The sequence below is a fragment of the Oncorhynchus keta genome, chromosome 34 (assembly GCF_023373465.1).
Source record: "Oncorhynchus keta strain PuntledgeMale-10-30-2019 chromosome 34, Oket_V2, whole genome shotgun sequence".
Taxonomy (NCBI): Eukaryota; Metazoa; Chordata; class Actinopteri; order Salmoniformes; family Salmonidae; genus Oncorhynchus; species Oncorhynchus keta.
Window position 1 is genome coordinate 18,328,229 of NC_068454.1, and position 17,263 is coordinate 18,345,491.

At 43.9% G+C, this 17,263-nt stretch overlaps 1 protein-coding gene across 1 annotated transcript in view; it reads left to right on the forward strand.

Annotated features, from left to right (window-relative positions):
- Positions 1–262: 262 nt before the first annotated feature.
- The window catches only part of LOC118377139 (Na(+)/H(+) exchange regulatory cofactor NHE-RF3-like), a 17,527-nt gene continuing 526 nt past the window's right edge, over positions 263–17,263 (forward strand). The window contains exons 1-8 of the mRNA XM_035763975.2: positions 263–425; positions 4,599–4,808; positions 5,122–5,353; positions 5,714–5,850; positions 6,190–6,385; positions 6,643–6,839; positions 14,973–15,185; positions 16,811–17,188. Coding sequence (XP_035619868.1) covers positions 4,602–4,808; positions 5,122–5,353; positions 5,714–5,850; positions 6,190–6,385; positions 6,643–6,839; positions 14,973–15,185; positions 16,811–17,188 — 1,560 coding nt within the window. The 5' untranslated portion in view covers positions 263–425; positions 4,599–4,601. The remainder of the gene's footprint in view (positions 426–4,598; positions 4,809–5,121; positions 5,354–5,713; positions 5,851–6,189; positions 6,386–6,642; positions 6,840–14,972; positions 15,186–16,810; positions 17,189–17,263) is intronic.

Sequence of the window (17,263 nt, forward strand, 5' to 3'; positions counted from 1 at the left end):
CGGTGGTTTTAAAGGGATACCTGGACTGTTTAGACGTGTGTCTCCCAAGATGCCACGAGACACTGTTAAATAACTCAGCCTTTAAGTCCAACTTTGACCTGTCAAAGTCCTTCAGAGAGAGAGAAAGAGAGAGGGAGAGAGAGAGAGAGAGAGAGAGAGAGAGAGAGAGAGAGAGAGAGAGAGAGAGAGAGAGAGAGGAATGAAATGAGAGAGCGAGAGTATGAGCGAGAGAGAGAGAAAAAGAGAGAGAGAGAGAGAGAGAGAGAGAGAGAGAGAGAGAGAGAGAGAGAGAGAGAGAGAGAGAGAGAGAGAGAGGAGGAATGAAATGAGAGAGCGAGAGCAAGAGCGAGAAATTGGGAAGAAACAGAGATACCACCTTAACAACAGAAGATCCTCCTCTGGACTGGGACGAGAGACAGGAGCAGGTGAGGGAATGTTCTACTATTTCTCCTATTGTTGTGGTCTATCAAATGAATCACGTATATATTATGTTTAGTTACTTAGCTTTTGATGCTAATTAATGCTATATTTGTTAACATGATCAATTCTACTATTTGCTCAGTGTTTTGATATCACATGCACTGCTTATCTTATGTGTGGTGGTGGGCAATGGCAGGTGTTTAAGACTGACTATGATGGACATACAGTTAAAGTCGGAAGTTTACATACACTTAGGTTGGAGTCATTAAAACTGATTTTTCAACCACTCCACAAATTTCTTGTTAACAAACTATAGTTTTGGCAAGTCAGTTAGGACATCTACTTTGTGCATGACACAAGTAATTTTTCCAACAATTGTTTACAGACAGATTATTTCACTTATAATTCACTGTATCACAATTCCAGTGGGTCAGAAGTTTACATACAATACACTAGGTTGACTGTGCCTTTAAACAGCTTGGAAAATTCCAGAAAATTATGTCATGGCTTTAGAAGCTTCTTGAACTTAATTGACATAATTTGAGTCAATTGGAGGTATACGTGTGGATGTATTTCAGGGCCTACATTCAAACTGAGTGCCTCTTTGCTTGACATCATTGGAAAATCAAATGAAATCAGCCAAGACCTCAGAAAAAAAATTGGAGATCTCCACAAGTCTGGTTCATCCTTGGGAGCAATTTACAAACGCCTGAAGGCACCACGTTCATTTGTACAAACAATAGTACGCAGCCGTCATACCACTCAGGAAGGAGACGCGTTCTGTCTCTTAGAGATAAACGTACTTTGGTGCGATAAGTGCAAATCAATCCCAGAACAACAGAAAAGGACCTTGTGAAGATGCTGGAGGAAACAAAAGTATCTATATCCACAGTAAAACGAGTCCTTATATCGACATAACCTGAAAGGCCGCTCAGCAAGGAAGAAGCCACTGCTCCAAAACCGCCATAAAAAAGCCAGACTACGGTTTGCAACTGCACATGGGGACAAAGGTCGTACTTTTTGAAGAACTTTCCTCTGGTCTGATGAAACAAAAAATAGAACTGTTTGGCCACAATGACCATCGTTATGTTTGTAGGGAAAAGGGGAAGGCTTGCAAGCCAAAGAACACCATCCCAACCATGAAGTACAGGGGTGGCAGCATCATGTTGTGGGGGTGCTTTGGTGCACTACACAACATAGATGGCATCATGGGGTAGGACAATTACGTGGAAGGAAAATTATGTGGATGTATTGTTTGACCCAAGTTAAACAAATTAAAGGCAACGCTACCAAATACTAATTGAGTGTATGTAAACGTCAGACCCACTAGTAATGTGATGAAAGAAATAAAAGCTGAAATAAATCATTCTCTCTACTTTTATTCTGACATTTCACATTCTTAAAATAAAGTGGCGATCCTAACTGACCAAAGACAGGGCATTTTTACTAGGATTAAATGTCAGGAATTGTGAAAAACTGAGTTTAAATGTATTTGGCTAGGGTGTATGTAAACTTCCCACTTCAACTGTAGGTAGCGTAGCGGTTAAGAGAGTTGGACCAGTAACTGAAAGGTCACTGGTTCAAATCCCCGAGCCAAATAGATTTTTCACCTATCTTATTTTTCACCCAAATTGCTCCTGTAAGTTTCTGTATAAGAGTGTCTGCTAAATGACTCATATGGAGATATAGAGCAACAACAGAGACACAGGTGCAGTGGAGAGAGGGGCTCCAAATAACAATACAGGACACTTTGGGGTTAGTACGTGACATGTGCCCCCACAATGAGGATTCAATCTCTTGGGAAAGGACCATGGTTCCACTCAATGTAGATGGTGTTTCCTTGCAATTGTCATCTTGGGTTAGTTTATAGGACTGCATCTACTTCCAGGAAACAGTCTCCCTAAAAACAGCAGTCTACAGTGACTGTGTCAAGGATTAAATTATAGAACTAGATTAGCAAAATGTAGGAACAGACATATCAGCACACTGCCACACACAGACTTACACTACACCTGAACACAAACACACACACCTGTCACGTCTTACTTTCTCTCTGTAATAACAGTGTCATAAACATTACAAGGATTCTCATGTTGACCATCTTTATTGGGGGGTCAAATTCACATATTCCAGTTTAAAGAGCCCTTCGCACCTTCAGCTGGCCCTAGCTGCTGTTAACCATTAACAACCCATGGCCACGTGAGAGGTAGCACAGCAGGTTAACCTTTTCTAGAACTATCAGCACTTTGCTACACTGTTAAAACACGAGTGTAGATCGTGGTGTGTCTGTGTGCGTGTTTGTGCGAGATAGGGATTCAGCATAATGGTTCGCAGAATACACTCTCTAGAGATCTCTTGTCAGGAAAGTATCAGTGTAATCAATGACATTGAGCCCAACCCTACACTGACCTATGTGATCTCTTATCTCTATGGGATATCCAGTCTTTTAATATATGTGTTTATATCCCTGTTATATCTCTCTATATTGCCAATCACATTTCTGTTGTGCAAATGTTCCACTCCACCCCCGATTTACTGCAATTTATCTGATGGTGACGTTGCTATACAATACATACCTTTGAGTTGCTACAGTATATCTCACAGGAGGTTGGTGGCACCTTAATTGGGAGGTTGAGCTTGTGGTAATGGCTGGAGCAGAATCAGTGGAATGGTTATCAAAAACATGGTTTTTACAAGCATATGTCTGATGCCATTTCATTCGCTCCGTTCCAGCCATTATTATGAGCCGTCCTCCCCTCACCAGCCTCCACTGGTATAGCTCCAGTACCATTCAAAAGCTTGGACACACTTACTCATTCCTGGGTTTTTCTTTGTCTTTACAATTTTCTACATAATAAAATTATAGAAGACATCAAAACTAAGAAATAACACATATAGAATCATGTAGTAACCAAAAACTTTGCCTTGATGACAGATTTGCACACTCGTAGCATTCTCTCAAACAGCTTCATGAGGTAGTCACCTGGAATGCATTTCAATTAACGGGTGTGCCTTGTTAAAAGATAATTTGTGTAATTTCTTTCCTTCTTAATGCATTTGAGCCAGTCGGAAATTAACTGCACCTCAGATTGCAGCCCAAATAAATGCTTCAAGGAGTTCAAGTAACAGACACATCTCAACATCAACTGTTCAGAGGAGACTGTGTGAATCAGGCCTTCATGGTTGAATTGCTGCAAAGAAACCACTACTAAAGGACACCAATAAGAAGAGACTTGCTTGGGCCAAGAAACACGAATAATGGACATGTCCTTTTGTCTGATGAGTCCAAATTTGAGATTTTTGGTTTCATACGCTGTGTCTTTGTGAGACGCAGAGTACGTGAACAGATGATCTCCACATGTGTGGTTCCCACCGTGAAGCATGGAGGAGGTGTGGGGGTGCTTTGCTGGTGACACTGTCTGTGATTTATTTAGAATTCAAGGCACACTTAACCAGCATGGCTACCACAGCATTCTGCACCGATATGCCATCCCATCTGGTTTGCACTTAGAGGGACTATCATTTTGTTTTTCAACACGACAATGATCCTCAACACACATCCTGGCTGTATAAGGGCTATTTGACCAAGGAGAGTGATGGAGTGCTGCATCAGATGACCTGGCCTCCACAATCACAACCTCAACCCAATTGAGATGGTTTGGGATGAGTTGGACTACAGAGTGAGGGAAAAGCAGCCAACAAGTGCTCAGCATATGTGGGATCTCCTTCAAGATAGTGGGGGAAGTTTCAGACATTGAGATTAGATAGAATGGGGTTTACCACTCATACACACAGTGGATTATTTGAGGGTCAGAATTTTTTGGGGGGGTTATGGAAGAGAAGGTAGGTTTGGGGTAGGGAAGAGAAGGTAGGTTTGGGGTAGGGAAGAGAAGGTAGGTTTGGGGTAGGGAAGAGAAGGTAGGTTTGTGTGTGTCAGCACACCCGCATTCTGGTCTGTATTACAAGACATGGCAGGGTAAAAACAGAGAGTGACTGTGCTCACCAGTGTGTGTGTGTGTGTGTGTGTGTGTGTGTGTGTGTGTGTGTGTGTGTGTGTGTGTGTGTGTGTGTGTGTGTGTGTGTGTGTGTGTGTGTGTGTGTGTGTGTGTGTGTGTATGTGTGTTTGTGTGTGTGTGTGTGTCTTGTATTGTATTCATACCCTGTGGTCTCTGTTGCAGGACATGGCTGGGTATAGGCCGAAGGTGATAGTGCTGAGTAAGAAGCCAGGTCAAAGTTTTGGCTTCCTCTTGAGGGTGGAGCAAGGAGAGGATGGTCACCTGATCAGGAACCTGGAGAGGGGCAGCCCGGCTAAGCTGGTGGGTTTGAAGGACGGAGACCGCATCCTCCGGGTCAACGGGACCTATGTGGACGAGATGGACCACACACGGGTGAGGAGGGGGAGAGGGGAAACTGACAGGGCTAGCAGTGGTCCGATTCCACATAAGCCCTAGACCCTCCCTCTTTTTTTACTGTATTGAAATGATAAAGATGTAAGATGTAGTAATAGTATGGTAATAACCTTATCTGCTTATATTGTTCACACCTATCAAGTCCTTTAAAGTGCCTGGGGTAAGGTACCAGTATAAGTTAGGTAAATGTGGAATTACTAGAGAACACATGTAGCAATAAGTACTGTACTAATGTAGCACCATACCATACTTTGTCCCATCTCTTTCTCCTGTGCTGTGTGTCCTGGGTTAGGTAGTGGACCTGGTGAAGGAGAGTGGTGCATCGGTCACCTTCCACGTTCTGGATGTGGCATCCTACAAGCAGGCTAAGACTGAGGGGGTGGACCTGTCTGACCCACACGCCACACCCACCCAGCACGCCATGAACGGGGTGGGAGGAGGGGCGCCCAAACCCAAACTCTGCTACCTGGCCAAGTCCAGCGGGGGCTACGGCTTCTCTTTGAGCTCTATCAAAGATGAGAGGGGTGGGACATGCATGCGGGCACACACGCACACACACACACACACACACACACACACACACACACACACACACGCACAAAAAAAATTACTGTGTGTGTGTGTGTGTGTGTGTGTGTGTATCTCTTTGATTGTGATATTGCTGACAAGAGAGAAGAACCAAACTGACAACAGCAATTATTGTAATCTCTGAGGATTCATATTAAATTGTTTTGCTTGTTGATCAAGCATCAAATTAACACATTATCTTCGTCTCACATGGTGTGGGCCCTTAACATACATTCCTGTCTTCTTTATGTCCAATGATAATGAATTTAGGATTGTGATTTTAAACTACATTTTCTTTCCTCCATTTCCTGTCCCAGGTGACGTGGGCATATTCATGACAGAGGTGGCTCCAGGGGGTGTGGCCGGGAGGGCAGGGGTCAAGACCAACGATCGCCTGATAGAGGTCAACGGGGAGAACACTGAGAACGCCACTCATGACCAGATAGTTGAAAAGGTCAGGGTTCAGTCCTTATTTACACTACTCTGCGGTTAACTTTTAACTTCAATATCTGGCATATTATTCTACAGCCTGTCAACGCATTTTGTTCACTCAGAATACAGGAGTCAGGACAGGGATCATTTGGCAAATCAGTGTTAATTCCATTTGGTTTCCCTGGGCAACTCAGCCTTGAGGGCAGAAACAAATGTGATTGGTTACGTTTAGGCAAGATATGTCATAAGTCTTTATTTTACATGACAGATAAGAATGTTTACTATTCTTCTGTTAATTTCGATCTAAACGTTATTTAACTTTGCGCCCGCCCGAATGAGCCCGTTGTGTGATCTGTGTCAGGTCAAGGCATCAGGCAGCAGCGTCATGTTCCTATTGGTGGATGAGGACACAGACAGGTTCTACAAGATAAAACGCACCAGGATAGGGGCGGGGCTAGCCACAGCGAAGCTCCTCCCACTGAAGCCACGCATCGCAGACTTGGTCAAAGGATCAGATGGCTATGGATACTTCCTAAGGACTGAGCCTAACAAGACAGGTCTGTGTGTTTGGATGTTCAGTAGGTATCCAAAGAAAAACTTGGTTACACTACTATAAGCAAACAGGTATAATGCATTATGATGCGGTTATAATGACTTTTCATAAGCGTGTATGTACCCCTTATAATGTCTTATAACAACACATCTGCCAATAGCCACATAGAATCATCACTATTAAACTATTCACCAACAACAATAGCCATCTGTCTGAATAATTTTACACAATAACACCATCTTAATATCATCCTACCTGCAGGCCACTTCATCAGGGACATTGACAGGGGTAGCCCAGCCGAGAGGGCAGGATTAAAGGAGATGGACAGGCTGGTTGCCGTGGAGGGTGTGGAAGTGGATGGCTGCAGCCATGAGCAGGTGGTGGACAGGATCAGGCAGTGTGGCAGCAAGTGCTGCCTCCTGGTGGTTGATGAAGACACTGACAAGCTCTACAAGATGGTGAGGGTTCTGGGATCAATCTTTCTTGTTGGATTTAGGAAATAAATGTATGAAACAACGGTCATAGGAGTTGGCTCAAGCACATTGGTCTAAACATCTGGCCCCATATTTACAAAGTGTCTTAGAGTTGGAGTGCTGATCAAGGATCAGTTTTTCCTTTGGGATTATAATGAAGCTGTGGCTGATACTGATGAGCACCACACCACTGAGAAACTGTTTGAACCCCAGATCACATCCACTCATCTTTTGAAAAGGCTTCACAATTATGTCATCAAACTGGTGAAAAACTCGGTAATTTCTATATATACAGTTCAGGATTTAATGTCACATCCACAAGTACAGTGAAATGCCTTTCTTGCAAACTTAAAACCCAACAATGCAATAATCAATAACAAACTATTACTAGAAGAGAAAAATAAATAAGAATAGGAAATATGAAATACACAATAAAGTAAATAAGTAAGTAAGCATACTATGTACAGAAAATATTTAAAAAGTCAGAACCAATACCACATTAACATGAGAAGGGATACTGGAGTGATGGAGGTAGATAGGTATAGGGGAAAGGAGACAGGGATACTGGAGTGATGGAGGTAGATAGGTATAGAGGTAAGGTGACAGGGATACTGGAGTGATAGAGGTAGATATGTATAGGGGAAAGGAGACAGGGATACTGGAGTGATAGAGGTAGATATGTATAGAGGTAAGGTGACAGGGATACTGGAGTGATGGAGGTAGATAGGTATAGAGGTAAGGTGACAGGGATACTGGAGTGATAGAGGTAGATATGTATAGAGGTAAGGTGACAGGGATACTGGAGTGATGGAGGTAGATATGTATAGGGGTAAGGTGACAGGGATACTGGAGTGATGGAGGTAGATATGTATAGAGGTAAGGTGACAGGGATACTGGAGTGATGGAGGTAGATATGTATAGGGGTAAGGTGACAGGGATACTGGAGTGATGGAGGTAGATATGTATAGAGGTAAGGTGACAGGGATACTGGAGTGATAGAGGTAGATATGTATAGGGGTAAGGTGACAGGGATACTGGAGTGATAGAGGTAGATATGTATAGGGGTAAGGTGACAGGGATACTGGAGTGATAGAGGTAGATATGTATAGGGGTAAGGTGACAGGGATACTGGAGTGATAGAGGTAGATATGTATAGGGGTAAGGTAACAGGGATACTGGAGTGATAGAGGTAGATATGTATAGGGGTAAGGTAACAGGGATACTGGAGTGATAGAGGTAGATATGTATAGGGGTAAGGTAACAGGGATACTGGAGTGATAGAGGTAGATATGTATAGGGGTAAGGTGACAGGGATACTGGAGTGATGGAGGTAGATATGTATAGGGGGAAGGTGACAGGGATACTGGAGTGATGGAGGTAGATATGTATAGAGGTAAGGTGACAGGGATACTGGAGTGATGGAGGTAGATATGTATAGAGGTAAGGTGACAGGGATACTGGAGTGATGGAGGTAGATATGTATAGAGGTAAGGTGACAGGGATACTGGAGTAATGGAGGTAGATATGTATAGAGGTAAGGTAACAGGGATACTGGAGTGATAGAGGTAGATATGTATAGGGGTAAGGTGACAGGGATACTGGAGTGATGGAGGTAGATATGTATAGGGGGAAGGTGACAGGGATACTGGAGTGATGGAGGTAGATATGTATAGAGGTAAGGTGACAGGGATACTGGAGTGATGGAGGTAGATATGTATAGAGGTAAGGTGACAGGGATACTGGAGTGATGGAGGTAGATATGTATAGAGGTAAGGTGACAGGGATACTGGAGTGATAGAGGTAGATATGTATAGGGGTAAGGTAACAGGGATACTGGAGTGATAGAGGTAGATATGTATAGGGGTAAGGTAACAGGGATACTGGAGTGATAGAGGTAGATATGTATAGAGGTAAGGTAACAGGGATACTGGAGTGATAGAGGTAGATATGTATAGGGGTAAGGTAACAGGGATACTGGAGTGATGGAGGTAGATATGTATAGAGGTAAGGTGACAGGGATACTGGAGTGATGTAGGTAGATATGTATAGAGGTAAGGTGACAGGGATACTGGAGTGATAGAGGTAGATATGTATAGAGGTAAGGTGACAGGGATACTGGAGTGATAGAGGTAGATATGTATAGGGGTAAGGTGACAGGGATACTGGAGTGATAGAGGTAGATATGTATAGAGGTAAGGTAACAGGGATACTGGAGTGATGGAGGTAGATATGTATAGGGGTAAGGTGACAGGGATACTGGAGTGATAGAGGTAGATATGTATAGAGGTAAGGTAACAGGGATACTGGAGTGATAGAGGTAGATATGTATAGGGGTAAGGTGACAGGGATACTGGAGTGATAGAGGTAGATATGTATAGAGGTAAGGTGACAGGGATACTGGAGTGATGGAGGTAGATATGTATAGGGGTAAGGTGACAGGGATACTGGAGTGATGGAGGTAGATATGTATAGAGGTAAGGTGACAGGGATACTGGAGTGATAGAGGTAGATATGTATAGAGGTAAGGTGACAGGGATATTGGAGTGATGGAGGTAGATATGTATAGGGGTAAGGTGACAGGGATACTGGAGTGATGGAGGTAGATATGTATAGGGGTAAGGTGACAGGGATACTGGAGTGATGGAGGTAGATATGTATAGGGGTAAGGTGACAGGGATACTGGAGTGATAGAGGTAGATATGTATAGAGGTAAGGTGACAGGGATACTGGAGTGATAGAGGTAGATATGTATAGAGGTAAGGTGACAGGGATACTGGAGTGATAGAGGTAGATATGTATAGAGGTAAGGTGACAGGGATACTGGAGTGATAGAGGTAGATATGTATAGAGGTAAGGTGACAGGGATACTGGAGTGATGGAGGTAGATATGTATAGAGGTAAGGTGACAGGGATACTGGAGTGATGGAGGTAGATATGTATAGAGGTAAGGTGACAGGGATACTGGAGTGATGGAGGTAGATATGTATAGAGGTAAGGTGACAGGGATACTGGAGTGATAGAGGTAGATATGTATAGAGGTAAGGTGACAGGGATATTGGAGTGATGGAGGTAGATATGTATAGGGGACAGGGATACTGTAGTGATGGAGGTAGATATGTATAGGGGGAAGGTGACAGGGATACTGGAGTGATGGAGGTAGATATGTGTAGGGGTAAGGTAACAGGGATACTGGAGTGATAGAGGTAGATATGTATAGGGGTAAGGTGACAGGGATACTGGAGTGATGGAGGTAGATATGTATAGGGGTAAGGTGACAGGGATACTGGAGTGATGGAGGTAGATATGTATAGAGGTAAGGTGACAGGGATACTGGAGTGATGGAGGTAGATATGTATAGGGGTAAGGTGACAGGGATACTGGTGTGATGGAGGTAGATATGTATAGGGGTAAGGTGACAGGGATACTGGAGTGATGGAGGTAGATATGTATAGGGGTAAGGTGACAGGGATACTGGAGTGATAGAGGTAGATATGTATAGAGGTAAGGTGACAGGGATACTGGAGTGATAGAGGTAGATATGTATAGAGGTAAGGTGACAGGGATACTGGAGTGATAGAGGTAGATATGTATAGGGGTAAGGTGACAGGGATACTGGAGTGATAGAGGTAGATATGTATAGAGGTAAGGTGACAGGGATACTGGAGTGATAGAGGTAGATATGTATAGGGGTAAGGTGACAGGGATACTGGAGTGATAGAGGTAGATATGTATAGAGGTAAGGTGACAGGGATACTGGAGTGATGGAGGTAGATATGTATAGAGGTAAGGTGACAGGGATACTGGAGTGATGGAGGTAGATATGTATAGAGGTAAGGTGACAGGGATACTGGAGTGATGGAGGTAGATATGTGTAGGGGTAAGGTGACAGGGATACTGGAGTGATGGAGGTAGATATGTATAGAGGTAAGGTGACAGGGATACTGGAGTGATGAAGGTAGATATGTATAGAGGTAAGGTAACAGGGATACTGGAGTGATAGAGGTAGATATGTATAGGGGTAAGGTGACAGGGATACTGGAGTGATGGAGGTAGATATGTATAGGGGTAAGGTGACAGGGATACTGGAGTGATGGAGGTAGATATGTATAGGGGTAAGGTGACAGGGATACTGGAGTGATGGAGGTAGATATGTATAGGAGAAAGGGGAGAGGGATACTGGAGTGATGGAGGTAGATATGTATAGAGGTAAGGTGACAGGGATACTGGAGTGATGGAGGTAGATATGTATAGAGGTAAGGTAACAGGGATACTGGAGTGATGGAGGTAGATATGTATAGGAGAAAGGGGAGAGGGATACTGGAGTGATGGAGGTAGATATGTATAGGAGAAAGGGGAGAGGGATACTGGAGTAATAGAGGTAGATACGGTGGGGCAAAAAATTATTTAGTCAGCCACCAATTGTGCAAGTTCTGCCACTTAAAAAGATGAGAGAGGCCTGTAATTTTCATCATAGGCACACTTCAACAGACAAAATGTGAAAAAAAACCCAGAAAATCAGATTGTAGGATTTTTAATGAATTTATTTGCAAATTATGGTGGAAAATAAGTATTTGGTCACCTACAAACAAGCAAGATTTCTGGCTCTCACAGACCTGTAACTTCTTCTTTAAGAGGCTCCTCTGTCCTCCACTCGTTACCTGTATTAATGGCACCTGTTTGAACTTGTTATCAGTATAAAATACACCTGTCCACAACCTCAGTCACACTCCAAACTCCACTATGGCCAAGACCAAAGCGCTGTCAAAGGACACCAGAAACAAAATTGTAGACCTGCCCCAGGCTGGGAAGACTGAATCTGCAATAGGTAAGCAGCTTGGTTTGAAGAAGACATACAAGACCACTGATCATCTCCCTCGATCTGGGGAGCAACGCAAGATCTCACCCCGTGGGGTCAAAATTATCACAAGAACGGTGAGCAAAAATCCCAGAACCACACGGGAGGACCTAGTGAATGACCTGCAGAGAGCTGGGACCAAAGTAACAAAGCCTACCACACACTACGCCGCCAGGGACTCAAATCCTGCAGTGCCAGACGTGTCCCCCTGCTTAAGCCAGTACATGTCCAGGCCCATCTGAAGTTTGCTAGAGAGCATTTGGATGATCCAGAAGAAGATTGGGAGAATGTCATATGGTCAGATGAAACCAAAATATTACTTTTTGGTAAAAACTCAACTCGTCATGTTTGAAGGACAAAGAATGCTGAGTTGCATCCAAAGAACACCATACCTACTGTGAAGCATGGGGGTGGAAACATCTTGCTTTGGGGCTGTTTTTCTGCAAAGGGACCAGGACGACTGATCCGTGTAAAGGAAAGAATGAATGGGGCCATGTATCACAAGATATTGAGTGAAAACCTCCTTCCATCAGCAAGGGCATTGAAGATGAAACGTGGCTGGGTCTTTCAACATGACAATGATCCCAAACACAGCGCCGGGCAACGAAGGAGTGGCTTCGTAAGATGCATTTCAAGGTCCTGGGGTGGCCTAGCCAGTCTCCAGATCTCAGCCCCATAGAAAATCTTTTGGTGGGAGTTGAAAGTCTGTGTTGCCCAGCAACAGCCCCAAAACATCACTGCTCTAGAGGAGATCTGCATGGAGGAATGGGCCAAAATACCAGTAACAGTGTGTGAAAACCTTGTAAAAACATTTGACCTCTGTCATTGCCAACAAAGGGTATATAACAAAGTATTGAGATATACTTATTTTCCACCATAATTTGCAAATAAATTCTTTAAAAATCCTACAATGTGATTTTCTGGATTTATTTTTCTAATTTTGTCTGTCATAGTTGAAGTGTACCTATGATGAAAATTACAGGCCTCTCTCATCATTTTAAGTGGGAGAACTTGCACAATTGGTGGCTGACTAAACACTTTTAGGGGTAAGGGGACTAGGCGACAGAGTAGCAGCAGCTTGCATGTGAATTGGTGTGTGTGTGTCGTCAGTATAAAATTATGTACATATTATGTGTGAGTGAGAAAATGATGGAGTGCGTTTGTGTGTGTGTTGGAGTGACAGTTTGTAGAGCCCTGTGAGTGTGCATAGAGACAGTGGAAAGATTGAAATAAAAGTTCAATAAAGATGTTTTATTTATTTATTTCACCTTTATTTAACCAGGTAGGCAAGTTGAGAACAAGTTCTCATTTACAATTGCGACCTGGCCAAGATAAAGCAAAGCAGTTCGACACATACAACGACACAGAGTTACACATGGAGTAAAACAAACATACAGTCAATAATACAGTATAAACAAGTCTATATACAATGTGAGCAAATGACGTGAGATAAGGGAGGTAAAGGCAAAATAAATGCCATGGTGGCAAAGTAAATACAACATAGCAAGTTAAACACTGGAATGGTAGATTTGCAGTGGAAGAATGTGCAAAGTAGAAATAAAAATAAGGGGGTGCAAAGGAGCAAAATAAATAAATAAATAAAATAAATACAGTAGGGAAAGAGGTAGTTGTTTGGGCTAAATTATAGGTGGGATATGTACAGGTGCAGTAATCTGTGAGCTGCTCTAACAGTTGGTGCTTAAAGCTAGTGAGGGAGATAAGTGTTTCCAGTTTCAAAGATTTTTGTAGTTCGCTCCAGTCATTGGCAGCAGAGAACTGGAAGGAGAGGCGGCCAAAGAAAGAATTGGTTTTGGGGGTGACCAGAGAGATATACCTGCTGGAGTGCGTGCTACAGGTGGGTGATGCTATGGTGACCAGCGAGCTGAGATAAGGGGGGACTTTACCTAGCAGGGTCTTGTAGATGACATGGAGCCAGTGGGTTTGGCGACGAGTATGAAGCGAGGACCAGCCAACGAGAGTGTACAGGTCGCAATGGTGAGTAATATATGGGGCTTTGGTGACAAAACGGATGGCACTGTGATAGACTGCATCCAATTGGTTGAGTAGAGTGTTGGGGGCTACTTTGTAAATGACATCGCTGAAGTCGAGGATCGGTAGGATGGTCAGTTTTACGAGGGTATGTTTGGCAGCATGAGTGAAGGATGCGTTGTTGAGATCTAGGAAGCCAATTCTAGATTTAACTTTGGATTGGAGATGTTTGATGTGGGTCTGGAAGGAGAGTTTACAGTCTAACCAGACACCTAGGTATTTGTAGTTGTCCACGTATTCTAAGTCAGAGCCGTCCAGAGTAGTGATGTTGGACAGGCGGGCAGGTGCAGGCAGCGATCGGTTGAAGAGCATGCATTTAGTTTTACTTGTATTAAAGAGCAATTGGAGGCCACGGAAGGAGAGTTGTATGGCATTGAAGCTTGCCTGGAGGGTTGTTAACAGTGTCCAAAGAAGGGCCAGAAGTATACAGAATGGTGTCGTCTGCGTAGAGGTGGATCAGAGACTCACCAGCAGCAAGAGGGAAATCATTGATGTATACAGAGAAGAGAGTCGGTTCAAGAATTGAACCCTGTGGCACCTCCATAGAGACTGCCAGAGGTCCAGACAGCAGACCCTCCAATTTGACACACTGAACTCTATCGGAGAAGTAGTTGGTGAACCAGGCGAGGCAATCATTTGAGAAACCAAGGCTGTCGAGTCTGCCGATGAGGAGATTGACAGAGTCGAAAGCCTTGGCCAGATCAATGAATACGGCTGCACAGTAATGTTTCTTATCGATGGCGGTTAAGATATCGTTTAGGACCTTGAGCATGGCTGAGGTGCACCCATGACCAGCTCTGAAACCGGATTGCATAGCAGAGAGGGTATTGTGAGATTCGAAATGGTGGGTAATCTGTTTGTTGACTTGGCTTCCGAAGACCTTAGAAAGGCAGGGTAGGATAGATATAGGTCTGAAAGATACAAGGTAAACTCAGATAGTCTGTGTAGCTAAATTGTTAGCTATTTATCAGTCGTATTGCTTGGAAGCTGTTCACTTATAGTCATGTTGGCGGATTAATTTACTTCTGCCAAATGCCGTTTTGCACTTTAAAGACCATTCAAAAAGCCTACTAAAGTTGAAAAACTTCAAGGCTGAGGGGCAGCCATTTCATAGTGTATATAGGCTCAGGAACTGTCCAGAAACAGAAGTGCAGTAAAGAAGATTACTGTGTGGATTGAGATATTGGTCTGAGATTAATTGTGATCTTCCACAGGGAGGCGTTTCTCCTCTGTTATACTTGGAAGAGATGATGGAATCCCTCCTTCCAGCAACCCCTCCACCCAGCTACCCAGAGAGCGTGCCGGCCCCTGTCCCAGACCCTGTTACCACAGACCTCCTCAAGCTGTGCAAGATGGAGAAGACCTCCGCCGGGTACGGCTTCCACCTCAACGGCATACAGGGAGTCTTTGGCCAGTATGTCAAAGAGGTAACTACAATGAACAGAGCACCTACCTACAGTACTAGTCCAAAGTTTGTAGAATAATAGTGAAGACATCAAAACTATGAAATAATACAGAATCATGTAGCAACCAAAAATGTGTTAAACAAATAAAAACAATGTAGCCACCCTTTGCCTTGCTGACATCTTTGCACTCTTGGCATTCTCTCAACCAGCTTCATGGAGATAGTCACCTGGAATGCATTTCAATTAACAGGTGTTAGAAGTACATTTGTGGAATTTCTTGCGTTTCAGCCAATAAGTTGTGTTGTGACAAGATAGGGCTATCTTCTGTGTAACAACCCTATTTGGTAAAAGACCAAGTCCATATTATAGCAAAGAACAGCTGAAATAAGCAAAGAGAAACGACAGTCTATCATTACTTTAAGACATGGAGGTCAGTCATTCCAGAATATGTGAAGAACTTTGAAAGTTCAGTCGCAAAAAACATCAAGCGCTAAGATGAAACTGGCTCTCATGAAGACCGCCACAGGAAAGGAAGACCCAGAGTTACCTCTGCTGCAGAGGACAAGTTCATTAGAGTTACCAGCTTCAGGAATTGCAGCCCAAATAAATGCTTCAATGAGTTCAAGTAACAGACACATCTCAACATCAACTGTTCAGAGGAGAATGCGTGAATCAAGCCACTACTAAAGGACACCAATAACAAGAAGAGACTTGCTTGGGCCAAGAAACATTAGCAATGGAAATTAGACCGGTGGAAATCTGTCCTTTGGTCTGATGAGTCTTTGTGAGATGCAGAGTAGGTGAATGGCTGATCTCTGCATGTGTGGTTCCCACCGTAAAGCATGGAGGAGGAGGTGTGCTGGTGCTTTGCTGGTGACACTTTCAGTGATTTATTTATTCAAGGCACAGTTAACCAGCATGGCTATCACAGCATTCTGCAGTGATACGCCATCCCATCTGGTTTGCGCTTAGTGGGACTATAATTTGTTTTTCAACAGGACAATGACCCAACACACCTCCAGGCTGTGTAAGGGCTATTTTACCAAGAAGGAGAGTGATGGAGTGCTGCATCAGATGACCTGGCCTCCACTATCACCCGACCTCAACCCAATTGAGATGGTTTGGGATGAGTGGGACCGCAGAGTGAAGGTAAAGCAGCCAACAAGTGCTCAGCATATGTGGGAACTCCTTCAAGACTGTTGGAAAAGCATTCCAGGTGAAGCTGGTTGCCAACAGTGTGCAAAGCTGTCATCAAGGCAAAGGGTGGCTGCTTTGAAGAATCTAAAATATATTTTGATTTGTTTAACACATTCTTGGTTACTACATGATTCCATATGTGTTATTTCAGAGTTTGATGTCTTCACTGTTATTCTACAATGTAGAAAATAGTAAAAATAAAGAAAAACCCTTGAATGAGTAGGTGTGTCCAAACTTTTGACTGGTACTGTATATCCAACAGGTAGCCTAACAGACAAGAGAATGCATCCCAAATACATTAACTACCATGGGAAAGATCAAGAGGCAAAGCACATGCTTGTCTCAATTCCGTACCTCTGAAACACTCCTGTCATTCAGCAACTGTCAACTGTTGTTTACGTTCCAAACCATTCACATCTCAGCTCACCCCTTGATGTCTTCTCTGTAAGGTGGTGAAGGGTGGAGCCGCGGACAGGGCTGGTCTAGAGGACGAAGACATGGTGGTGGAGGTGGACGGTGTGAATGTGGAGCAGAGCAGTCACGAGCAAGTGGTGGGGTTGATCCGTAAGAGTGGCAGCTCGCTGGTACTCCTCGTTGCCGGGAAGCAGGCCAACGACCACTTCAAAGCCAAAGGGGTGGCCATCACTCCTCAGCTCTTCGTCCCCTCGTCCCAAGCCAGGTCCCCATCCCCAGCCCCGTCCCCGTCCCTAGCACGAAGCCACACACCAGCCCAGATAGACACTCCAGCCACTCTGGAGGAGGTCCAAGAGGAGGAAGAGGAGGAGGCTGCTGAGCCAGACACCGCGCCGCACCAGGCACGAGAGAGGGTGAGTGACATAACATAAGTGTGTTCCTTGAGTGCCTTGGTAGCTTCTAAACTAGATCCAAATGATCCAGACAAG